This window comes from Chanodichthys erythropterus, chromosome 10 (assembly GCF_024489055.1).
Source record: "Chanodichthys erythropterus isolate Z2021 chromosome 10, ASM2448905v1, whole genome shotgun sequence".
Classification (NCBI taxonomy): Eukaryota; Metazoa; Chordata; class Actinopteri; order Cypriniformes; family Xenocyprididae; genus Chanodichthys; species Chanodichthys erythropterus.
The window spans coordinates 49,294,428-49,320,511 of NC_090230.1; the positions used below are offsets into that span (position 1 = coordinate 49,294,428).

Here is a 26,084-nt window from a genome sequence, read left to right on the forward strand (position 1 = left end):
TGAAATATGAGGACATTTCATGAGTCCTCATATTTAAAATAGCTTTAAAAACATACTAAACAATGTTTTATTAAAAATGTAAAAATGCAGAATATTTTCTGTGATGGGTAGGTTTAGGAGTAGGGGTAGTGTAGGGGGCAGTCTGATGGCAAAACAAACCTGTGTGTGTGTATGTGGTAATCAACACAGATGTTCCTTTAAGAAAACTAAAACAGAATATTCTGAAATTCAAAGAGTTCTGAGAGAGAGTGCATTTGATACCTTTCACATGAAGATCTCTGGACTTCATCTAAAAATTCAATATGGGTGGAGGGCCTGAAGTCCAGACACTGAAAGACAAAGAGCAGAGAAATGCTGGTACAAAAGGTTATACAATCATAATGGTGAGTGTGATCCAGTCAACCAGGCTTCCTAATTTCGGTCTAATATAACTGTCCACACTCCCGGGTGAGCATACGTTGAATATCAGGTCATTATGACCTGCTAATTGCTCAGTATACTCTCAAGTGGAGCTAAAATATCAAACCATTACACTAATCAAAAATGTTTGTTGTCTCTGGAAATTATGGGATTTGTAAAGTGAGAGGAAATGAGTTATAGTATTTTGGAAATGTGACATGGCTCATTTAGGGTGTTCAAAACCGCCAAGCGGCCTGTGACCTGACTAGTTAGCCGCTAATTTACATCTATTTCCTTCACTTGCTCACATCTATTGCTCCTCACGGATGGGGCACAGGGGTGCTGGGGCGAGAAAAGGGGGGTTGAGGAGCATGCAGCGCTGGCGCTTGTTGGCTGACCCTGGTGTCTGCGGTTCTGTCGTGGTCAGGGGAGGGGGGGAAATGGGCTGTGTTTCTGAAATCCCTGTGAAATGTTAATTTTGGAACGACTTGTTGCTTACATACCTCTCTCACACCCTCTCTTCTATTTTGAAGCGTTCAAATATGGCCTAATATTGCTTAGTACTCCTTCTAAGCTTTGCAGAAATCACTTTTGCAAAGGATGCACTAAGTAAGTGTTTGTTTAGGTTTAGCTGGTTCTTATTTACCCCAGCAGTACCAGTGGTTTTGGACTTTATACTGACACCTGTTGGTGTGGATGCATGAGGTTTGTTTGCTAACTGCTGTTGCTTGTTTGTTTATCTTTATCGTTTTGTTACTGTTCATTTGTTTCTCTCCATCTTACACTACACATATCCATACAGTGGATATTCTAGGTCTAATCACAACAGATTTTCATGGTTGTATTTGCGGGTTGTGTAGCTAGTTGTGTTTGTGCAGTAGCCTAATTGCATGACACGGCAATGTCATGTCAACATGGCGGCGACCGTGAGGGGGCGCCCCGCTCCATGTACAATAAAACAGTTTTTTTCCCCCACATGACTGACAGGACTGGAGTCTCTCGCGTTTGGTATTTCTCAAAACACTATTAATTTCGTTTAATTAGCAAAAATATGACTGAATGCAACATTAAGCGGGACGTCCATACTGTCACGAACCTTTTCCATTTACGTTTTCTCCTGAAAGGTCACTCGGTTTATGTAAGCAGTTTTAAAGTGCTGAAAGTTTTGAATTAGGTTATTACTGGACGGTCGAACCGTCGCTCCACCTTGGTGATGATAAGTGAGCTAGAAACATCGTCCCATCACCATCCCTGCCCCTGCGCGCACCCCGCCCATCTCCGTTCCACTTCAGCTGCGCTTCCTTCTCATTCAGCAAACGCACTGTCCTGTGGCGAGAGAGGGGTCCTTTCCACCCCACAGCCAAACAAAAGAAGCCTGGAAAAGGAGAAAATCTAGCAAAGACTTCTTAAAGGGCAGGAGGACCCCTGAATTCTGCGTTTTTTGTGTGAAGACAGCAGCGTTCTTAAGGATATTGCAAGGGAAGCTTTTTAATATCCATCTATTGTCAGTGTGTCATGTGGAGTGTGGGGTCACACAGGAGGATGACCTGTTTTTCACCTGTCGTTCTCCAGTATACATCTGAACAGGTTTGCTTGCGAGAAGACTCTCTCTGAACAATCCTCCAACGCGCGCTCAGATGCTCACCTGGGTCTGTGTCCGGTTTTGGCTCCAGTTTTTAAAACCATCGCCTCAAAGATCTCACTGTCCGGGGTGATTGAAGCGCTGGAGCGATGCAGTCCATCCTGTCCTCTGCTGTCGTGCTGTAAGTTTCACGAGTAAGATCATTCAGTATGAGTTGAAGGCTTTTTGTAGTTAGTCTCCATACTGATAGGTCCAGCCTGAGCATTTGTTGTGTTTCTCATCTCTGGCTCAGCAGATGCCGTGTTCTCATAATAACACATCCCACAGTCTCTCCTCAGAGAACAGCACTGATGATCTGATGATGATGATGATGATGAGACTTTATATGTCTGAATCCTACTTAGACTGCTTGCCCTGTTCTATAAAAGTCATGTGTCAGTCAATTACAAATAAGGATGACTTAAATTCATATGTAAAAATAATAATAATGGAGAATTAATTATTATGTAAAGTATTATTTTTAAAGTAAAAAAAAAAAAAAAAAAAAAAAAGAATATCAAATAATGCTTACTCCAATTGACCTGGAAAATCTGTCTTAATTTTTTTTTTTTTTTTTTTTTTTTATGTAAAAAATGTTAATCAGGGCACACATTATAAAGGGGTCCCTTCTGTTTTATGGTTTTCTTGGCACATTGCAACAAAATGGCTTCCTGCATGTTGGTTACACCATGGTGACTTTAATTAAGTGGCCAGATGTTCCCCCCCCCCCCAACATTTTAATATAAATTTAAAATAACAATTACTTTACAGCTTATTTAAAAAATAAAAAAAATAAAATAAAAAACTCATAACGCTATACCAAACAACTAATGGCAAATTGTTTTCAAGTATTCCAGCTTATTAAATCTCCAGACAGTTACACAACTTAGACATTTATTCTTTAAGCACCAGAAAAAAAATGATCAAAGTTATGTGAATTCAGAAACTGAAAACATGTTCCATCATAGATTAGGTGTGTTCAAGCCATTGTATATATGATTCGTTTTTATTTTAATTTAAATGCTCGAGATCCACACAAAAATGAGCATTAGTTTTCATATCAAAATCAGTAGTAACATTTTGTTGAATAAAAAGTGTTCATAAAATAGGAGAGACCTGAATTGGTTTGATCAGGGTTCATTTGAGGGTCATAATCAGGTGCAATCAATCAAAAATTGTGACCTTTGAGTGTTTGTTTTTTTTTTTTTTGTCAAAACAAAAAGCCCTTAACCCCTCCAGCTAAAATGATACAAAATTAGAGAAAGACAAAATAAAAAAAAGATCGGAAGCAATTATATTATGGTATAAAATTTGGAGGCCTGTGATACATCATGATGCTTGGCTGACATCATTTAAGAAAAGAGAGTAAGTGAGCTTGGTTGGCATGAAGTATTATTAACAATTCATAGCAGACCTGAACATTGATCTTTAAATACATGCAGATACTCACATGTGGTGTTAGTTTGGGTTCAAATAAACATTTTCATCTTTTTTTTTCTTGTTGCCTCCCTCATAAAACTGTAGTCTTTTAAAACTATATAGTCATACTTTTTTTTTTTTTTTTTTTTTTTTTTTTAAAGGGGTAAATATTTTGTTATACTGAATATAAATAATTTTTTACTTTTTTTTCTTAAGCTTTCATTTGCATCTAGTAGGGTTATCTTAATGTTTGATTCACCAGAGATATTCAGGAAGGAATGAAAAGTGTGCTAACCACCTTTAATCTCCCTTAAATAGGTTAAAAAAGCAACTAAAATAAATGCAAAAGTCTCACAATCACATGTGTCTTTTCTATTTCTCTTTGGCCAGATGCTTCCAGGTCGTGTTACTGTTCTACAGCCCATTACAGGTGCTTATAGTCTGCAATGTGTTACTGATAATAAAACCATATATCAGTTGATAGTTCATAAATCAATACAAGTGATTTGTGGCTGACTCCTGTGTTTGTGCAGGTGTTAGCAGTGGAAAATGTTAACTTTGGAGTTCACGTAGAGAATCAGACAGGGGTGCGGGATGGCCTGAGCCGGAAGCACCATCGGGTTTACCAACTATACAGCCGGACCAGTGGAAAACACATCCAGGTGCTCGGCAAGAAAATCACTGCCATGGGAGAGGATGGGGACAAATATGGTAAGAAATAATCCGAACGTGTTGGACTACTTGTACATTTAGAAAGACATTAGATTACTTAATTGGTTATATATCTTTTAAACATATATATATATATATATATATATATATACATATATATATATATATATATATATATATATATATATATATATATACATATATATATATATATATATATATATATATATTAGTTGTTTTTATAAAAATATACATTTATAATACACCACTTACTGTATATTAGGGCTGTCAGCGTTAACGCATGTGATTATTTCAAAATCCTTAATGCAAATAAATTAATGAAGCACGTGAAATTGCATCAAGGTTATTTACGTCATGCAGTTAGATGATCTTTGGAGTCGGAGTTAACAACACTGAGCATCTACAGTGGCACAAGCACCTGTAAGATAGAAGCTTCTATTCTAACCCTTTAACCCAATTTCACTTCTCTGTTTGAGATCAGATAATTTTAAGCCACTAAACTCCAGGAAAGTATTAAGTCGAATGATCCAATAAGCAAATTCATTCAATCAGTCCAAAATAGCGCTAATGTAAAGAAAACCAGGCTGATTACATCAGAGATGGAAGAGAGAATAGACTAGAGACTCATGTTGCGTTTCGAGGTAATTATTCTATCCAGTGTGTTTTGCTTTAAAACACCAGCTCTGGCGTATTCTGTGCTTGTTTCTGAAGAGCACGAGCCCTTATGCGTCGCGCTGTGTGAAATACAGACTGAACAGAACGTCAAAACATCCACCGCTGCATGGACAGATGATATGCAAACTACATTTCTCTGCTGAATAAAGCAAACCACTGTCTCGCTAATAAAGTTTTGATAGATGAGAATCAAGGTAAAACGACGATTGTGGACACGTTGCTGTACAGTAACCACGCATGAATCCATTATATTGATACGCTCTTGACGCACTGAACGCGTATTGTACTTAGGCATAGACGCATTTCAGTACATTCACATTGTTTCCACAGACGTTCAGGATAATGTCTTGATTTGTCATGTGTATGTTGCTGTGTTTAGTAATTCTGAATGGATCCGTGTACTGTAGTAGGTAGCTATATGCAGTCAGGTCAAGGCAGTTGGTTTATTTTTTATTTTTTTCATCTCCATCTCCATGTGGTTCTGTTTGGTATCACAACTTGACTCGTCTAAAATGTAAACAAGCTCTTTGCTGTTGCACTGTACACATACTATACATTGTAAATTTTGAAGTTTTTTTTTTTTTTTATGTGTGCTTCGGTGTGATAAAAAATTTTATTCACAACAAATCTTTGTACTACAGACTGAAATAAAAAAATAAAAAAATCATCTGCCAATTATAGCTGCCTTGCTAAACTTAGTTTCTATGACAATGCAACTACTGCATGTAAGCATCATTTACATCCTTTTTATATTCCTGTCTGTATGTCTTTTTTGTGTTTCTTCACAAGCCCAGCTTGTGGTGGAGGCTGACACCTTTGGGAGTCAAGTGAGAATACGAGGGAAGGAGACAAACTACTATTTGTGCATGAACCGTAAGGGGAAGCTTGTGGGGAAGGTGAGTTACTGAAAAATTATTGTACTTTGATTTAAAGGATGTAGATCCTGCAATATAATCACATTCTGAATAGGAGTTCACACTGAATGATTTGAAACAATAACCAGAAGTCACTTGTCAATGTGAAAGCTCAATAAATTGCACATCTTTGTTGGGTTGTTGATGAAAAAGCTGGCAAAAACAAGCTTATTTCACAATGATTCCAGTGAGAGCAAAACTTAAATAGGCTTGTTTTTGTAAAATCAGCTTTTTCTTATTTTCTCAAAACAATAGATCATGGGCCAAAGATAGTGACATCTGGAACTAATTATATTAAAGGGTTAGTTCCCCCCAAAATGAAAATCCTGTCATTAATTACTCACCCTCATGTCGTTCCAAACCCATAAGACTTTCGTTCATCTTCAGAACGCAAATGAAGATCTTTTTGATGAAATCTGAGAGCTTTCAAAAAGTTAATAAAGAGATCGTAAAACTAATCCATACGAATTGAGCAGTATAGTCCAAATTTTCTGAAGAGACTTGATCGCTTTTTATGATGAACAGATTGAATTTAGGCTTTTATTCACATAGAAGCATTCATCAACTCACACATCAGTTGTGGTAAAAAGAAGCTGAGGCTTGATCGCTTGACATCCGCGAGAACCAATGAGTTATATTCTTCTATTATTGTGTTACTCAACATGTTTGAGTTTCCGCAAGAGGTTTGTTCTTGCGTGTCATTCAGGTTCGGTTGAGCTTCTGTTTATGTTTTCTGATCAATGTTTATATGCGAGTAAAAGCTTAAAATCTGTTCATCATAAAAAGCGATCATGTTTCTTCAGAAATTTAGGACTAAACCGCTAAATTCATATGGATTAGTTTTACGATCTCTTTATAAACTTTTTGAAGCATCAAAGTTTCAATTGCATAGTTGTCTATGGAGGGAAAGAATGCCCTCAGATTTCATCAAAATTTGCGTTCCGAAGATGAACGGAAGTCTTAGGGGTTTGGAACGACATGAAGGCGAGTATTTAACGACAGAATTTTCATTTTTGGGTGAACTAACCCTTTAAATTAGCTTTTTATGTAAGTACATTTTTTTTCCATTTCAGAAAGACAGCAGCGTAAACGGAGGCTGCGTTTTCATCGAGATAATGCTTGAGAATAACTACACTGCTTGGATGTCAGCGCGCTACGTAGGCTGGTACGTGGGCTTCACCAAAAGGGGCCGACCGCGCAGGGGACCAAACACGTTACCCAACCAGCGAGACGTGCATTTCATGAAACGCTTCCCTCCAGGAGAGCAGCCCGACCTGCAGCCCTGCAGCTTTACCACAGTCAGCAAGAGGAGCAAAAGAGTCCAGCAGACCTCCACTGCTCCTCCACCACTCCCATAATACAACAAACACTTGTGCGCAAAGATCCCTTCTTACAGAGGATCTAGAGACACTCTTCTTTGAAACATAAGTAGGTTAGACTTTAGGGCCGACCTCTCGGTGGAAGTCACAAAGGACGAGGTTGCTTAAACACTGTGTAATCATGCAAACATAACCAAAGACTCCTGGGCAAGTGTCCAGTCACTAAACCCTGTCAACAAGGGGACCAAGCACTTCAGAGGCCAAAGAATTCCCCTCTAATGTCCAGTGCCACAGACTTTGATTTGTCCCACCATAAATGAGCAAAACCCTCTACTTGTGTGAAGTTGTATGGCTGGAAAAATGGCAAGTACGCGGCCTAATACGCAACAGCTGAGACTTGCCGACTTGGATGCTCATGACCAAAAGGGCAAATAAAAGATCTGCTTTGTACTCATCAAAATGTCAGCTTCGGGCCTGTAAGAGCCATGAGATTGTTACCAAGAACCAAAGTCAATCACAATGTATTTGACAGGAAAACATTTTAGACCTTTGGTTTTGCCTCAGATACTTTGCCGTTCACATTTCACCAGGAGCATCGAGAGTCTTTCGTATTTATCAGCAATGAAGGTACCAGCAACCAATGAAATAAAGTGCAATTTAAAGAAAGCGAGATACACTACTGTTCAAACGTTTGGGGTCAAAGTGCACGTTTTTGAAAACCATACCGTTATGGTCTCAGTGGAAACTACAAAAAGCGAAATTGTGAAAACTGTGACATCATGTGCATGTGTATTATATGTTCAGTCTACAGGCACATTGTGTTTCTTTACAAAAGTGACATCGCCAACTACTGGCCTGGCAGCATAATACAGCATTTTTAAAAACTTCAGTTTTTAGTACATTGTTGTTGTGTAAACGTACCCTTTAAGAAGTCTTCACCAAGGCTATATTTATTTGATGAAAAAAACACAGTAAAAACAGTAATACTGTTAAGATTACAAAATATTAAAATATTACAATTCAGAATAACCGTTTCCTATTTTCATATACTTTAAAATGTAATTTAATCCTGTGATGCAAAGCTGAATTTTCAGCAACATTACTCTAGTCTTCCGTTTCACATGATCCTTCAGAAATGATAGTATTCCAATTATAATATGCTGATTTGCTGCTCCTGAAACATTTCTTGTTATTATTAATGTTGAAAACAGTTGTGCTACCTGAAATATTTTTGAGGGAACTGTGATAAATCTTTATTTAAACTGTTTGATGAATGAAATGTTCAAAAGAACAGCATTTATTTGAAATAAATGTTATTGTCACTTTTGATGGATAATACGCATTTGCTAAGTATAAAATACATATAAAACTATATTACTGACCCCAAATCTTTGAATGATAGTGTATTTATTAGCAGCACAGAATAACAAATTAAATATTTTGAGCATTAAAAAGACTGTGACATCCATTAGACCATTAGGGCAGAACTGCCTGTATAAGACATGTTTGACCAGACGCTGATCAACACTGATGTTCGTGGCTTTTTCAAAACAAAATATCCATTACAGGCCACAACAGGAGTTGATTTTCACTTTAGATAGTTTGTAATGTATCAGTTATTCAAACTGACCCCGGAGCTTCCAGCCCTGCAAGTGTTGTAATGCAAAATGTTGCTGTTACAAATTACTCTGTCCCAAAAACACTTGGGGCTGGCGAAATCTTCAGAGATATTTTGATACTATTCATGTTATTAAAATATTTATTTTGTGGACGATTTATCAATGCGTTTTAACTTTCCATGACACCTTTAGTACACCCTGTATTTTGGGATCAAAACTCTCGCTGCATCTCCAACACTGTTTTATTGCCACCTGGTGGACCCAGAGGGTATAAACCACAGCCCTAAAACTCGCACCAATTTCACACAGAAACAGACTATACAAAAAAAGCAAGCTAAACTCTGTACAGCATAACTGAGAAGTTAGTCAGAAGTTTCCTCAATAGTAAACACATGAGGACTGTTTTTTAGGGTTTGTCTGTACTCTAGTCGTCTGCTACATTCCTGATCACCCATATTGGGCAGTAGTCTTTCTCTCCCTGTCTGCAGAATGACTTTGATCCTCCCTCTTTATAATGTCTCCATCGCTCTCATGTCCACCCTTGCATCTCAAATTCTGACAATGGCCTGCCATCATTCATACTAATGCCTTATTCCAATGGAATTCCATTCTGCAGTTTTCAAAGGATGGAACTCTGAGATTCTTAAGATTTAAAAACTAAATTATTGCTCTACATTCAAACATTTTTAAATCATTACAGTGCTGAAATGATGTATTGTGGCTGTTGCCATGGTGGTGATCATAAGACGAAAATGACAGTGCTGCCAATTTCCACATATTCGGAGCAAGAGGTAAACTTAAATATTTGAACAGCGTCTCTGCGTTTTCGGAAGGTCTTGGCAGCCATCACGACAGGTTACTGAAACTTGGGCCTGTTGGAAAGCCTTTATCTCAAAGGGGCGAATCATGCGTACGATCACACACACTAAAAAACACGATGTGCTTGTGCAAGCTTCTTAACACTCCTTCACAGTCAAGTACTTTATTCTTATTAATAACGCTTTTTTTCTTTAAAAAAATCTTTTCAATATACAACACCATTTTAGACAAGACAATTCTGTTTACAACTAAATTCAGATCAGTTATGAGTCATTCAGAACCTAGACGAGCAGACAGTGAAAAGGGGAACGAGACGGACAGCGCTAAAAACGAGAAATGGAAGGACATATCAGGAGAAGTCAAAAAACTACAATTATTCATACGATTTCACAAGAAAAGAAAATATGAAGTCAATTTCCCAACTTAAAAAAAGGGGAAAAAAAAAAAAAAAAAGAGACAGAAACCGAGGAGTTGACCAGCACACATTACACGTCCCATCGCTCGCTCATTCATGCAGAACAGTCCTGAGGGAAGGAAGGCACTCAGACCTTGCCTTCTCCCTTTAGTTTTTCTTTTTTTAATCAATAAAAACAAAAAAAAACAAACAAAAGATAGATACAGAGTTCATGGGCCCAGGGGGCGGAGCTGGGGCAGCCGTCACTCTGTACGCGATGGCGGGGATGGGAGGGTGGGCTCCACGCCCACCCTCAGGTTCACTGCTTAATGGCATTGCTCTCTCCATCTTTTCTCCGTCTCCTCCTCCACAGAGAGGGAGAAAGAGAACTGACGCAGTTTGTGTGTCATGGGGCGGCCCTCAAAATGACCGAAGAGGGGGGAGAAATAAAACGGACAGATGGAGAGAGGAGGGTGAAGGGGAGGGGGGGGCGGTGGTGGCGTTCCTCGACCTTTGATCCTGGCACACTTCCACATAGACTGGGTCACCCAAACAGTCCCCACACACACTCGCACACACTCCGCACGCCACCAGAGCTTCCCTGTCAAGAGATCACACGCATACAAGTAAGAGTTTGTATTTTGACTTGTGTGAATTTGAATGAAATTATACGAGTCAAAACGTGCGTTACCTGCTATCTGGATATATAGGTATACGTGCGGGACGGCGATCGTCCTTCCGTCTGCCCGTTGGTTGACACGTTGAGGAAGTCCCAGATAAGGATAGTGTCATCGTGGGAGCTGCTGATGATCTGGAACTCATCGAATTGGAGCCGGAACACTCGGCCAGAATGTTCCTATACGCAGACAGACTATTATTGAAGCGACATCGCTGCTGTGGATCAAAATCAGGCACAGACTGGGAATGACGTGATGCAAATCAGATCATCTATGGTGCTATAAATGCGTGACAATGCAGAGGGCTGATTAACTACACATGACAGGGTTGAGTGACAGATCAGAGATTGTTCGGAGTGAATAACAAGAGTAGAACAGATAGGCACAGAGCTGGGCAACAAGGCCAAACATTTTTTTTTTTTTTTATTAATCTGTGCATTTTTGGCTTAATGATGCCATACAGTATACATATCAGTATTTTTCTACTTTTTTTCTATTTGGATGAAGACAAATCTGAAAAGAAAAAAAAAAAAAATCTTCAAATCCCACCCAATGTTATCCTACAAACATATTGCTCATATTGAAGGCTATGAAAAAAAGATGCAATTTTGGGTTTAAAAATCACATCACATTCTAACACTAACAACATCTAAACAAACAAAAATAATGCTTTTTTAGTTTAACTTCTGCTTTAAAATGATAAAATAAAAGCACGGACTAAATGTCAACTGGTAAGAGGAACACACTGACTCATCTGAGCTTAATTATATCAGCCTACATTTGATTACCTCATTACAACAGTCCCTTTAACGATTACTGCTATCATAAAAATATACCTGTAGGTTTACAATTCTATATGGCATATTTAATGTCCAACAACAAATATTTGAGCAAAATGTATATTTAATCAATTATTGCACTCCTATTTGCACACCTGCAAACTTCTAGTATACCTTCTAGCTTTTTTTCTCATGCGCTTGTAATATCAAACTACTGTATATCGATATATGGTATTGCCTCATCCTATATGGTTTAGAGAGGGAAAAAAAAAAAAATTATATATATATTATATATTATATAACTCAATATACCACCCAGCCCTAGCATAAACCAATTAATCAGCTGATATTTGAGCATTTTGAGATTATCAGTAACAGTGCTGGTTTTCATCAATTTTCATCAATATAATTAATTTTATAGTGTGCACTTACAATAAGACTTAAATATGTACAAGATAACAAATTTCAAAGACATTAAAATAAAAACAAACAAAAAAACAAACAAAACAAAACAAAACAAAAAAAACACTTGAGAGCTTGAAAACATTTACATTGAAGTTTGTCATATTTTGGTGATTTAATACTGCAGTTTTTTAGATCCCACTTTTAAAACTTTGTTTTAAAATGTTGGTAAAAATTCTTTTTTTTTGTGATTTTCAAATTTTCTAAAATAAATATTGAGTAAATATTGTGCAAGACAAGCGTTCATTCACATTTAAGATTTAATTTCTTTTACACACACACACACACATATATTATATATTATATATATATATATATATATATATATATAAATAAAAAAAAACATACACTAGGGGTGAAACGGGTATAAATTACTCACGGTTCGTTTTTTTTTTTAAATCACGGTATACACACCCACACAATTCAAAAGTTTGGGGTCAGTAAGTTTATTTTTTAATCACTTATGCTAACCATATTACAATCTAAAATAACTTTTTTTTTTACTTTAATAGATTTTAAAATGTAATTTACTCCTGTGATTTCAAAGCTGAATTTTCAGCAGCCATTAAACTATGGAAAGCAAAATACATTTATTTCAGAATTCCGTGATGAAGAGAAAAGTTCAGTGTTGATTAAAGCTGCAATCAGCAGTGAAAGGTCCCTCGCACCCGTGCCACCACCACCACTACCACCACCCGGCTTTAGGAAAACGGAGCACGGCGGGCAATATGCATTTAAGTAAATAAATATAAGAGGCAGATCAGATATTGTATGCATGACTTACAACAGCTTCCTGTTTCATGGTGAAACATTAAACTTTGTCAGGCTGCCACAGACACACCCTTCAGCGAAAACTCAAGATCTTTGCAATTTAACATCGCAAAGGCCTCAAGATTAACCAAATATGTTGTTGTTCTGGTTAAACCTCAATGTGAAGTTAAACCGTGTAAAACATTACATTTCCTGTTGCCCACAGGTGGCGCTACGTTTGTAACGGAATATTGGCATGTACATGTCTTCAGGCTAGGACTATTTTCAAACATGTTAAGTTTGGGGCAGATCGGACATTGTTTGCCCGAGTTACAACAACTTCCTGTTTCATGGCGAAACATCGAATTTGGCAAATGGCAAAAACTGCAAAAATTTTCCAGAGAAAATTAAAATGACTTACTGAAAATTCCTGTTGGGTTTTCAGATTTTGGTCCCAGGGACTTTTTTCGTAGGTATTGGGCTGTTACATGTGTCTACCGAATTTAAGGTGGTGCTATCGAGCCATTTTGCCACACCTAATTCTGATGTGTGTGCAAAGTTTCATAAGTTTAAGCATGTTTAGGCGCTCAAAAAATGTAATTAATTTCAGAAAAAAAAAAAAAAAAGACCTAGCAATTACAATAGGCTCCTCACACCATTGATGCTTGTGCCCAAAATAATAATTAAAATATTAAAAATATAAATTTCTTACTGACCTCCTACTTATAAATTTACACACACACAGGAATTTACAGAGTACCCATTTTGCACTTTTGTTTAGAGATAATGAATTGAGACCATGTATGTTTTGAAGTGTTTTGTGTCAGGCATCTGGGTTATGAGGGCTTGGGAACTCACCACTAGTGTACGTAGACACAGAGTGCTGGCTGGGGCTCGTGGGTCGAGAGCAGCTTGTAGGTCCCACACTTTAATTTTACTGCGCACACACACAAACAAACACAAACATATTAAAGCACATTAAACAATGCACAAAAATTATTAGTCATAAATCCACAATACATTGGTTATCCCTCTCTCACTCTTCTGTAGTAAAGCAGCTCTACAGCCGCATTTCACACATAATCTACAGATAATCTGTGATTCAATTGTGGGCTTTGTGGGATTAAAAGTGACTGCTCCCTCGGCTGTGTGGGTATGATGTACTGCTCAAGTATCAGATTAATGACTAGAGCACAGGGAGCAGACAAATGCAGCTCCGCAATTAAAGATGTGAGAATAAAGAGATTATTCACATTAAGGCCAGGAATAAACCAGCCATAATCCAGACAAAAAAAAAAAAAAAAAAAAAAAAAATCTGCTTAAAGTTAATCCTCCAGACTACAATGCATTACAGCAATAGTAGTGCAGGGAGTTTAAGGAGAAAGTTTGCTAACAGATTTATTTTAAAATGTGCATTTTAATTCATCAAGTCATCAATCCTCAAGGCTACAATTTTGAAATACTTTTTTTTAACATTATTGAGGCTTTTTACATGAACTTCCCCTCCCCATCTTTATTGGCTGTCAGCAAACAGTTGCAAAAATAGTTTTTCTACATTCTGTTATTTTTCAATGCACTGCAATGCAATGCAAAAAACAAACAAACAAACAAATAAAAAAAAAAAAACAAAAACAATAAAACTCCCTTCAATTTTGAATAAATCAGACTTGGGCATACCCGTCATACGCTCCACTCACAATCCGCTTGTTATCAAATCGAATACAGCGAACAAGCTCCTCGTGCCCTTCCAAAACCCGCAAACATGCTCCACACTCAATATCCCACAGCCTGGAAAAAGAGATTAAAGATTTTGAGAGAAAATAAATGAAATGCAAGTAATACTAACTGGGTGAATCCAGGTCAAATTATACCCACAAGTACAATTATACCAACAAGGAAAATCCAAATTAGGGTAATAAGATTATATTCAGTATTAAGAAAATAAAGAAAATAAAGTTTACTATCAAGACCCTTAACACTGTTTTGCACATTTTCAGACAAATAAAGATTATTTCACATCAAAAATTAGCCTTATGTTTTATAACCATTTATTACATTTAAAAAGAATTATACCTAAACTTAGTTCAGAGATCATGATAGCATTTGTTGCACTTCTAATTTAATGAAATGGAAAGAATACAAATAAATAAACTACATGAGATTAATAAGAAAAAAGAAAAAATTAATAAGTATAAACAAATAAAAAGGGTAAAAAGAGAAAAATGATAAATATAATAAGTCACATTAAAAAATTAAATAAGCACTACTGAAAATTAAATGTACTTAAATTGTTGTATGGTGAATTTTTTTCCACCAAATTACTGGTATATGTAAACTCAAATTATTGTTTATTAGCACACACCTGATGGTGTTGTCTGAGGAGCCACTGACCACGAGTCTGTCTCTGTACTGTAGGCAGGCGATTCCTCGCTTATGACCGTTTAGTGTCCGAACAAACTCACAGGTGCTTGTACTCCACACCTGCAAAACACATTACACATTAGATCACACGATGTTTAAACATTAAATCACTTTAAAACATTATATTTCTTTTTCTAACCAGTGTAATTTCTCTTTAGAATAATCCACTGGCATATTTAAAGCACCAGTACATTCACACTCAGGAAGTTGTGTGTGCGCACATGTGAAAACAGCCCTAGAAACCCACACACACCAGCCCATACTGCCCTGCCTCATTATTTGGGGAATGTTTTCAGAGGGTGGGGGCTGCAGAATGACTTGGCACCCCTCCCAGAGCGATGGGTGTGCTGGCTCAGGGCTGTCTGTTCCTGGAATCCCGATTGCCCCGAATCCAGCATCTAGTAGAGCGCGGCTGGAGAATACAAGTGCTGAAGAGGACTCTGGGCAAGGGCAGCAGACTGTAGCATTTCTCCAGTCTACAGAGAATTGAGAAGCCATTACACTGCTGCCCTCTGCTGGATATTTCTGGCTTTTGACAAATCAAGCGGAATAGTCCTGAATAGTCCAAGCCTGGCTGCATGACAAAGTGGTTTAGTGCTGAAGTGGACTAGACTACAGAGCTTTTATTTTGATGGAAAACCACAGGGAGACCTTATTGCAAGGTTCCTCAAATCCAGTCCTGGAGGGCCACTATCCTGCAGAGTTTAGCTCCAACCCTAATCAAACACACCTGAACAAGCTAGTCAAGGTCTTCAGAGTTACTAGAAAATTGCATGTAGGCGAGTTCAATTATGGTTCGAGCTAAACTCTGCAGGACAGTGGCCCTCCAGAGCTGGATTTGGGGAAAATGGTGCATTTGAATTTTAGGTGTGCGTCAGGCAGTGGTGCACAAGATGCGATGATATTGCTGCATTTTAATGTTTTTGTTAGCTTATCCAGTTGAACCCACTAGATGCAATGCTAGATGCAAAACACTGCAGAAATGTAAAAGTTAATAGAAGATCAACTTCGAGACTTTGTGAGGGTTTTCATTCCACTGCATGTCATGTTTTTAAAAGCAAAAAAGTACTGTGAGATCAGCACTTCAGCTATTTCTATTCAACTATGCATAAATACATAATGCTGTTATGTTCATAATTGTTTATGCAATTTATGAACTTATATTTTATTTATGAATGTTAGTTTAAACATTATGCACAGTGTCAGTTTTTACAGACAGTCATGTCATTTCATTGCTTTGAATTAATTTAATGCTGTGCATTAATATGTTGCTCATTGTGCCCTCTTGTGGCCTCAGAAGAGGGCTTTTATTCCCCCTCTAACTGAAATAGTCTTTTAAATTTAAATATAATTCAAATATTACTATTTAAATATACAATTCAAATTTAGTTTTTCAGCCATTTGGACAGCCCTAACCAGCACACCCCCACCCCAAACCATTTTTTGCCTCATATTTACGCAATTCACGTGGGTCAAACTTTTCAGGGGGGCGAGAAATATGGAAATCCGTAAATACAGAAGAGTCACCTCCCTGTGATATGTATTGGATGCAGATATATTTGAAATCAGATACAACTCTAAGAGCATTGATTTTTGGTTTGATTGATGCTGACAGCAGTCATTCGGAGATTGGAGTGCTGACCTTTATGGTCCGATCACCAGAGGCAGAGACAATGTACTTGTCGTCAAAGTCGACAACATTGACGGCGGCCCTGTGTCCGACGAGGACTCGGCGGAGACTGATGTCCGTGGGAGAGGCCATGTCCCACACGGCGATGGAGCGATCCTTCGAGCAGGTGACCATCAACCCGTTACAGAATCGCAGGTGGAGCACGGCCTCGTTGTGATGGATCAGAGTGTTCAGAACCTCCCCCGAGTTCACATCCCAAACTCTGGGTAAAAAGAGAAGGCATGAGAAGTCAGCACAGATTTTATCAGTCCCTTACTCATTCCAGCTGAACAGACATGTGGAGTGATATGGGGGGGGAATGGAGAAATGAACAGAGGACTTATAGAAAGTGAAAGAATGATAGAAATCTGACCTGACAGTGGAATCAGAGGAGCCGGTAACAATGACTCTCTCATCATACTGCAGACACAGCACAGAGCCCGTGTGCCCTGTCAGGATCTTCAAACACTCCAGAGTCTGTTTATCCCATATCTGAACACAAACACACATGACATCTTTTCACATTTGCAAACACCATGAATTTCACAATCTCAAATATAAACTTCTTTTAACGGGACTGGACTAATTATTGCAAAATTTGAATTACCGTCCAATAATGTCACATAGCTAGTGGAGATGTACTGATATTTTGGCCAATGCTGTCAGCCAATAAGATGTTTTAATGTTTAAAAAAAAAAAAAAAAAAAAAAGCTCTCAAAGGCTGCATTAATTTAATAAAAAAACAGTAAAAACAGTAATACTGTGAAATATTAATTTAAATAATTTAAAGGACCTGTTTTCTATTTTAAAATGCAATTTATTCCTTTAATGCAAAGCTGAATTTTCAGCATCATTACTCCAGGCTTCAGCATCATATGATCCTTCAGAAATCAGTCTAATATGCTGATTTTCTGATAAGTCCATAAGAACAGAATTTATTTGAAATATAAATCTTTTCTAACATAAATGTCATTACAGCCATTTTTGATCAATTTAATGCATCCTTGCTGAAAAGTATCCTTTTTCCCCCAAAAATATGCTATTACACTTATTTAAAAACACTGACCTTGTAAAAAAACTAAAACATTCATTGTTTTTGATAGTCACCAATATGACACATTCCTAGAGACACACAAGCTGATTTCTCAGAGATGAGAAAATCGGACGTTACTACACTGAACTAAAGAGAGTGTGTAGGGACTTTAAACAAACCCCTAACACTATCTAAAGCAAGAATGACTATTGATATTGCTCATATGTAGAGTCACTTAAATCACTGTGAATCGGTTTCAATACAATCTCAATAGTTTCAGTGTTATATTACATAAGGGGAGAATTTTAACTGTGTAAATTTAAAACTCAAAACATGTTTCAATTTAAAGACTTTTAAAAGCGTCCTTCCATCTCAATGTGGACATTTTGAACCCCTTTGTTTGTTGAACTCCAACCAGTCACAAAATCGTGCATTTGCAAAATGTGATTAAACACGCCATGGGCATATTTCACAAAAACACACTTGATGTCAAATGTGGTTAGCATTTTTAAACTACACCTGCATAAGGATGCAATCAGACTGTGGTTTTTACCAGTGATGACTTCAGTAAACCCACACGTGGTTCACAAGAAATACACAGGCAGAGTGCGGTCACACCTTGATGGAGTTATCTCGAAGTCCGCTGATGATCTTTTCATCGTCATACTGGAGGCAGTAAACACCTTTGCTGTTCTCCGACCTACACTGGATCCTCTGCAGGTTATGTCGGCCACACCTCCAGTTCGCCTCGATGGTCTGGGAGCAGGAACAGCAAGTAATTCAAATAATTATTTTACTTGCATTAATCAAAATGATTATGCACTGACCTTAACCAAAAAAGTGGACCGTTTTAATATTACATTTATAAATGTAGTATTTAAATAACTGATGGCTGTGCACTCCGATTATTCAGATGGCAGCTATGAAAAAGACAGAGCTAGGTTACATGAGGCCTGCCGCACGGTTAAATCACTGTTCCTGCTTGCTCAAATGAACAAACAAATGCTCAGAGTTACTACCTCCCTTTCCTTAAAAACATTTCTGCCATGAGCAGACAAGAGTTAACAACATATTACACTCATAAAAGGACAAGACAGAAAGAAACAATGGATGCTTTGCCCACCTCGATGTCCTGAATGATTTTCGGATAAAGAGAGCGGTAGTATGAGTTTGGAGGAACTTCTGTTGTGCGGTTCTTGAACAGGTATTTTTCCCTGTGAAGCAAACAGCAATAAACATCCCTGATAAACTGACATAAACAAGCCCCTTCATAACTCAAGGCCAAATAAGATGTACAAGACAGCCTAAATGGAGGTTCCAAGCATGTCTGGTGGAGAATTACACCACTGAGATATAATGATGAGGTTGTTGTTAAACCTCATGTATAAATGAGGGGGTTTGGGAGATGTAAACAGTCATATCAGCACCATGACTCACCACTGGTGTCTCTCTGAAAGGCCTTTCCACAGCGGGTCTGTCCGAACCATCCTCTCGATTAGCTTCTTCCACAACATGCCTTCGGAAATCACACGCTGCCATTCCTTACACACCAGCTCAGCCGAACACAGCGAGCGTGCGTCCAGGAAAGACAAGATATTCTCCGCTATATGATCCAGACCCTGAGCTGGAACACAAAGGAAAAAGAATGAAAGAGTTAAAAGCAGGAAAAACAATATATAAGAATATGTCTTCTTAACATCAACACAAAAGGATAGGACAGGAGGAGAAAAAAAAAAAAAAAAAAAAAAAAAAAAAAAAGTGTATACATCAGGAAGCGACTCGGTAAAAAGTGGGCAATAAATACAAAAATAGAGATAAAAAAAGATGGTTTGGTAATGTCAGCTGACAAAAAAATTCAGAGATGAAGCAAGATACACCATGTTTAAAATATTTAAGATTTTATTTGATTATTTGATATAGTTCAAATACAGTAATACTGTGAAATATTACTTTTTAAAATGATTTCTATTTCAGTATATTTTAAAATGTAATTTATTCCTGTTTTTTTATACTGTCACTTTTGATCAATTTAAAGCATCCCTGCTGAATAAAAAAAAAAAGTGTTAACTTCCTAAAAACCTTACTGGCCCTAAACTTTTGACTGATAGTGTATGTTCTGATGAAATATGAACAAGAACTTTTATACTTAAAATAACATGCACTGATGAATCATGAACAATAAGAAACATATGTTAAAGGGTTAATTTGATTGCAATGAAAGTTTGATTTAAACTTTTATAAAATACACCTTATTTTAAATAAAATTCTAGAGATATACCAAAATTAGCTTAACCCTTGTGCATCCTTATGGACATTTTTGTCCATTTCAGTTTTGTTTTTTGTTATAAGTGTGCCTTTGTTAATGCCATCTACATGAATTTTGGCTCAGGTGTTTATTTTTATTGGAATTTTAATATTTTACCCTCATTTCCTTCAAAAAATCAATTTTACCCTCTGTACAAAAAATACTCACACTTAGGACCTTAAGGACAAAAATGTCCACATTGAAACCCATTAAAACTGCAATTTTTTAACCCAGGGCCATTTGACTATAAAATGATACAATATTTGCAAATAGGCATTCATTCTATCGGCAAGGCTTCAAATTTTACATTTTTACCATTTTTTACTAGATTGTGCTATATTTTCAAATTTGGCTTATAAAAGAAATACTCGCTTTATTTGTGTTTTCTGCTTATGCATATTATAGTCTATGATAAAGTCAATTTGAAAAATAATGCAGCTATAATTGTGTGGGTAGACTGGTAAGGATGTCAGAGTGTAGTTTGCAGGTGTTTACTGAAAATTTAATTTGTGTAATTAGTTTGAAAGAAATTATATCATACTGGCAATCAAAAATCCCACTCCATGTATGAGTCACACCCTTGGCAGGGTCATAGGGTCATGTGAAAACTATGAAAAAGGTCAAAGAAGGCTTTAAGGTTCTTCTTTTTGACCAAACACACATCTTAACCCTTGATTGCACTTTTTCACTTGTTATTGTTTTTGTACGGAGATAAAAGTTAAGCTTGAATTTGAAGTAGACGTTCAGAAGCCCCTAAACACATTATTTTAGTTTTCACCACAAGAAAATACTGATTTTTTAGTCTGGTAGATTTTATACAAAGTTTGAGTTCACACAGGTGTCCTCACAGCCAAACCTATACATATGTGGTGCTTGAGGGGTTGATCATTTCATTGTTTGAAGAGACGTTACTCAGCAGAGGAAGCTCTGAAACTAGTGCTGCCCACTGACACTGAGCACATGGGTGCATTAGAAGCCGAGGATGTAAAGAAACCGATTTGTAAAGTGTTAAAATTCTGAAAATGAATGAATGTTTGGTATCTATGGATAGAACAGATGCTGGTTAAAAAATTGACATCAGTGAAAGTGGAAAAAATATTAATATATAATATTTCTATGGCAGTTTTTTGGCATGGACATTTTTGTCCATTATTGACCTAAGTGTTATTTTTTGTAAAAAATCTGACACTACATAAAAAATATAAATGCCTCAAAATTAATGTTGTTGTTCTTCATTGACCCACCCAAGAATCTAATAAGCAAAGAAAAAAAATTCTGCTTAGCATTTAGTTTATGAAAATTAACTACTATTTTTAATTTTTTCATAAAAAAACACCTATGGCATTATGTAAACAAACCAGCATTTAAAGGGTTAAAGTTCTTAAAATTAATGAATATTTGGTATCTATGGATAGAACAGATGCTGGTTAAAAAATTGACATCAGTGAAAGTGGAAAAAAATATTAATAAATCATATTTCTATGACAGTTTTTTGGCATGGACATTTTTGTCCATTTTTAACCTAAGTGTAACTTTTTTTTTTGAATGCACAAGGGTTAAACAAACATGGTCTCCCTTTAATCTTAAGGCTACATGTACTACCTGGCAGTGCCGTAATGAAGTCCCTTTGGAGCATGGGTTTGAGGTAGGAGTTTATGTGGCCGTGTTGGTAATGGCACATGCGTGAGATCAGGTGTTCCACAAACTCCACTTGGTCTGCTTCAGACCACTGATCAAAGAGCTGGATGCACACGTCTTTCTCCTTCTCGTAATTTCCTTCCGATGGCCGCTTCCTAGAGCCTGTCAAGGGTCCATTAGTCACCTGAGGACAGATAAAGATAGGCTGGGAGAATCGTATAAGGAAAAACAAATAAAGATATATTAGATGAGGCAAAATGCAAAATCTGTATTGGAAAGGATTGGGCAAAGGGAGAATGAAAACTAGCATAGTACTTCAAGGCATATGCATTTACTCAGAAAAGTGTTAAACTATTAAAAAGCTGCATACAGTTACTGACTTAATATACAGTGATAGGAGTTTCTACATAAAATTCTCCTGCTTTTAAATCACACAACTCATTTAACCTTCGTACAAACAGAAAATTACTTAAGCATTTAAATGGCATTAAAAATTGCAAAACATTTCACAAAAAGAGGTTTGGTGCTTTGTTGTGCTTTGTTGAAATAAATCTGGACATTTTCATTTTCTGGTAGTCAAATGTGTGATCTAATGTGTGGTTACTCTGCTAGGACATCTGTGTGAGCTTCAGGGGAACTGATCTCATACATACACCAAAATAACTTTGGTTTTGTTAAAAGTAAGTGCACAAATGTCTCATAAGTGAAGTTGAGTGAGAAAAAGGTCTAGCGTTTTATGTTTGCAGATGTTTTAATATCAAATTCAGATAGTTTGAAGTGTGACTTGCATCCCCGTTCAAATGTTTGGGGTCACTAAGATTTTTTTTTTTTTGCCTTAAATTGATCAAAGGTGACATACAGTAAAGACATTAATAATGTTACAAAAGATTTCTAAATAAAAATGTATCAGTTTCCATTAAACATCATAGATTATAATTGATGATAATAAGAAATGTTTCTTTAGAACCAAATAAGCAAATTAGAATGATTTCTGATGGATCATGTGACACTGAAAACTGGAGTAATGGCTGCTGAAACTTCAGCTTTGCCAGAATAAATTGCATCTTAATATAGATCCATACAAACAAAAAAAATATATATATATTAATAATATTAATATAATACAATAATATAATAATAATAATAATATTTCACAGTATTACTGCTTTTACAGTATTTTTGATCAAATAAATGCAGTCTTGGTGAGGATAAGAGTTTTCTTTCTAAAACATTACAAAATCTTGACGACCACAATCTTTTGAACGGCAATATAAGTGTCCAGATAATTCGGGACCACTGTAATTACCCAGAACATCTCAAAAATGCAAGAGACGAAACACTGATCCTAAATACGGATACAATTAAGGCTTGCGTAAATGGACAGAGGTTTTCCAGACAAAGATTAGGCCATGCCCTACAACAAAACACCCAAGTCAACAGTACTTCAATATGGAAAATCCTTCATAGTCCAGGGAGAGGCTACTCAAATTATCCTTATTGTAGTATCTGTTTTTTATTTTTACAGACTTTGACAAACATGAAAGTACGTCTCATCCACCTCACCTTGAACACTGTGATCTTTGGGGAGCGGTCTGCAGTCTGCGAGTCCATGACAGAGGTGTTCTGCAGAAGAAATCACACTATTATTTCACAATGTCGGCTTTAAATAAAATTGGACCAAAAATGCAAAGAGAGGACCAAAATATAAATCAGAATCACTCCTATTCAGGCAGAAACACCAGCTCTAGATTTTTTCTCTCCATACATCAATATTATTGGTCAGTACCTTTACATCAGTCTGTGGATTTTACAAATTTTTAGCCAATAAAAATTTAAAAAGAGCTTGTGACTTGACCTCATAACTTCAAACAATCTGCAAAAACTCAATCACAAATGAACTGTTATTTTACTGACGGACAAAACACATGTCTGAATTTCTCGAGTCAAAAACCTTGTAAATCCATTGACCTTATGATATAATGACATATGCAAGTGTCTGTGTATAAAGATACAATATCAACTTTGACAGACTGTGCGGTTTAATTATTTAAAAAAAAAGTATATACATTTTTTATTCCATTTCCTGAAAAGCACTGTATTTGGAGATACAAGGTTTCCGCTTGACTGCGACACTAAACATGACCCTTTCGTCATTTGCTTGCATATGTTCATAATCTCATTGCATTGTTTGTTGGAAAGCAGATGAAAGGACTGAGCACCAGCCTACGATCTCGGTGTGCTGAATAATTGGACAGATTCTCCATCAGCATGCAGTAAAGACGTGGGATCGGGCAGGGTGTGTAGGCGTTTGGGTATCGTGTCAACAGCTGTCCCCTAGCCAAGGCCACCACAAGGATATGCTTACATCCCAAACACAGGCAAGACAGAGATGATGCCATGATCCATATCGTCGCTCTTAATATTGAAGACTCAGCACCTGCTTTAATTCATAATCACCATTCTTATCGCGAATATCAGCAAACTTGGGCAAAAGCTCTGTGGACTCAAAGGGGTGTGAAATCAATGTGTTATTTTACCATCACTGAGATAGTAGTATTATAGTTTTTGTTAATATTTCAAATTAATAATAATATTATTATTCTTTCAGGATTATTAATAATATAAAATTAATAATAATGTTGGATAAAGTTTCAGTATTTTGTAGTGTTTGTCTCATTTGTATTAGTTTTTGTTTCATTATGAGTTCTCTGCAGTCTATATACAAATGCACGTGGTTTTTTATCTTCAAGCAAAAGCCATCTATCTTTCTCAAGCTTTATAATACAAGTGGACAAACTCGAGAGCATTCACTCCTACCCTTTTCAGTGTATCCATGGAAACAAGAAGCAAATCCACTCTGAAAAACTGATTCTATAATGATATTGTATTGACTGGCAGATATTGATTCAGAGACAGCCTTATTAATTAAGGGCATATTTAATAGAGGCATACAGTCATTTTAAAAAGGCACTATAATAAATATTTAAATTAAGATTATAAATGCTTCATTTCATTAAAATTGATATGAGAATACACAGAAGCAAATCATGTCAAATATGATGTTCAACTAGTGAAGGACAAACTTGGAGGAATTCGGTTTATTTTTATTGTTAGTATCATGAAATTTATATTCACAAAAGTCCGAAACAAAAATCAATAAGTTTAATAAGAAAATATCGTTATTGGTTCGCGTAGGCTAATGGTTTGATGCGGTTAGCCACCTAGCCGCTTGCTATTGCTTCTTTCACATCAACAATGAATATTTGTATTTCACAAAAAAGATGTGTGGTTACTAAAACCAAAATATTGAAACATATTCAACCATGATTCTTGTAATAGTTAACAATGTTTGAATTTGCCCATCGTTCGGCTCAGAAACGTCATTTGCAATTGACAGCACGAGCGGTTACTTCCTATTACGCAGCTTTAAACCCCAATTAAAACGCGTCGTGAAAAGTAAACGAGGCGTTTTAGCGCGAGAGAAATTTTAGTTTTAAACACTTTTAAACGTGGTTAAGGTTTCTGAGACTTCATATGAACCACAACTCGTCCGCACTACCAAATTACAGGCAGGAGTGAGTGGCGCAGAGGCGCCGCAGTGAAGCTCAAGTCACCGGCTAAAGTCGATGAGACTCGGACTCACCACGATGCCGCGGCAGCTTCCCTCCCTCCACCTCCGCCACTAGCTCAATAAATATCATCAACCACGACCAAGAACAACTGCTGGCATTGTATACTAACGCCTCAGCTGTTGTATCAAGGGGGAGAGATGTGAAAACCACCAAGTGAGCCAGCGATATATAGTAGGGCCCTCCCTGTCAGCCTAGCCAGCCATTTCTCTCTCGCGCTCCTCACCCCTCCTTCCCCCCCTCAACTCAACCGATCCCTACCCACAAGCTGGTTATGTTCAACCAGGCTGTCCTTATAACCGGTTATATGGATTTATAAACTCGAAAGTCTTCCGAACATACCAGAAGAGCTTTTTCAAAGCACAGCCGAGTACTCACCATCAGCTCTAAGGTTTTGTCCTCCATCTCCGGCTCCATGTTTGTTCCCCGAAACTCGCAGTGAAAATGGAAACCCCGCCCTGCGACACACGCACGTCACGAAAGGAGGCGGCGAGAGAACGCTTGATTCGATTTCACCGATTGGCTGTCAAATAACCAAACGTGACCAAATGGGCGTTGTCCGCCTTGTGATTGGATAATTCCTGCTGCTAAGGTACAAAGCGGGCACAGACAGACTACGTCATGATCATAATCTGTAACAACAATCGTGGTTGGTCACTTAATGACAAAAAGGGTTTTGTCCGTTTTGTAAAATGAACAGCTATTGGCTGGCGTCTGGTGCTAGGGTAAAGAATGGGGTTATCCCCAATGATTCACATAATTAAGAATATTCCTTGATTGTATGTTGATGACAACACCACCAGAAGTAATAAGTAGATCTAAACATTTTTTTTTTTTTAATTTTAAATG

At 37.0% G+C, this 26,084-nt stretch overlaps 2 protein-coding genes across 5 annotated transcripts; one reads left to right on the top strand and one right to left on the bottom strand.

Moving 5' to 3' along the window:
* Positions 1–302: 302 nt before the first annotated feature.
* fgf18b (fibroblast growth factor 18b) lies at positions 303–8,334 on the top strand. Its single transcript, XM_067397144.1, has 5 exons — positions 303–357; positions 2,073–2,175; positions 3,942–4,150; positions 5,597–5,703; positions 6,795–8,334. The coding sequence occupies exons 1-5, from the start codon at positions 303–305 to the stop codon at positions 7,077–7,079; spliced, it is 759 nt and encodes a 252-aa protein (XP_067253245.1). The 3' UTR covers positions 7,080–8,334.
* An 873-nt stretch (positions 8,335–9,207) lies between these two features.
* Positions 9,208–25,978, bottom strand: fbxw11b (F-box and WD repeat domain containing 11b). 4 transcript variants are annotated; one of them, XM_067398029.1, is made up of 13 exons: positions 25,614–25,978; positions 23,170–23,229; positions 21,571–21,790; positions 19,101–19,287; positions 18,787–18,877; positions 18,282–18,419; positions 17,004–17,122; positions 16,604–16,853; positions 14,903–15,021; positions 14,218–14,328; positions 13,399–13,477; positions 10,564–10,766; positions 9,208–10,473 (listed from the first exon to the last, which is right to left on the bottom strand). In XM_067398029.1, the coding sequence occupies exons 1-13, from the start codon at positions 25,650–25,652 to the stop codon at positions 10,293–10,295; spliced, it is 1,797 nt and encodes a 598-aa protein (XP_067254130.1). In that variant the 5' UTR covers positions 25,653–25,978; the 3' UTR covers positions 9,208–10,292. The 4 variants fall into 4 exon arrangements, with proteins under 4 accessions (XP_067254130.1, XP_067254129.1, XP_067254132.1 ...); XM_067398028.1 differs by having other exon boundaries at positions 9,573–10,473; positions 21,571–21,811; positions 25,614–25,974; XM_067398031.1 differs by having other exon boundaries at positions 10,338–10,473; positions 10,564–10,728; positions 25,614–25,968.
* Between the last annotated feature and the right edge of the window lie 106 nt (positions 25,979–26,084).

What these genes read in the sequence shown, in the direction of transcription:
- fgf18b (XM_067397144.1), top strand. Translation starts at nt 303, where the DNA reads ATGGGTGGAGGGCCTGAAGTCCAGACACTGAAAGACAAAGAGCAGAGA. An exon ending in AGAGGATGGGGACAAATATG is followed by an intron (nt 4,151 to 5,596) that starts GTAAGAAATAAT and finishes TTTCTTCACAAG; the next exon opens with CCCAGCTTGTGGTGGAGGCT. An exon ending in AGGGGAAGCTTGTGGGGAAG is followed by an intron (nt 5,704 to 6,794) that starts GTGAGTTACTGA and finishes TTTCCATTTCAG; the next exon opens with AAAGACAGCAGCGTAAACGG.
- fbxw11b (XM_067398028.1), bottom strand. Translation starts at nt 25,652, where the DNA reads ATGGAGCCGGAGATGGAGGACAAAACCTTAGAGCTGATG. An exon ending in ACAAAACCTTAGAGCTGATG is followed by an intron (nt 23,230 to 25,613) that starts GTGAGTACTCGG and finishes TTTCTTCTGCAG; the next exon opens with AACACCTCTGTCATGGACTC. An exon ending in CAAAGATCACAGTGTTCAAG is followed by an intron (nt 21,812 to 23,169) that starts GTGAGGTGGATG and finishes CGATTCTCCCAG; the next exon opens with CCTATCTTTATCTGTCCTCA.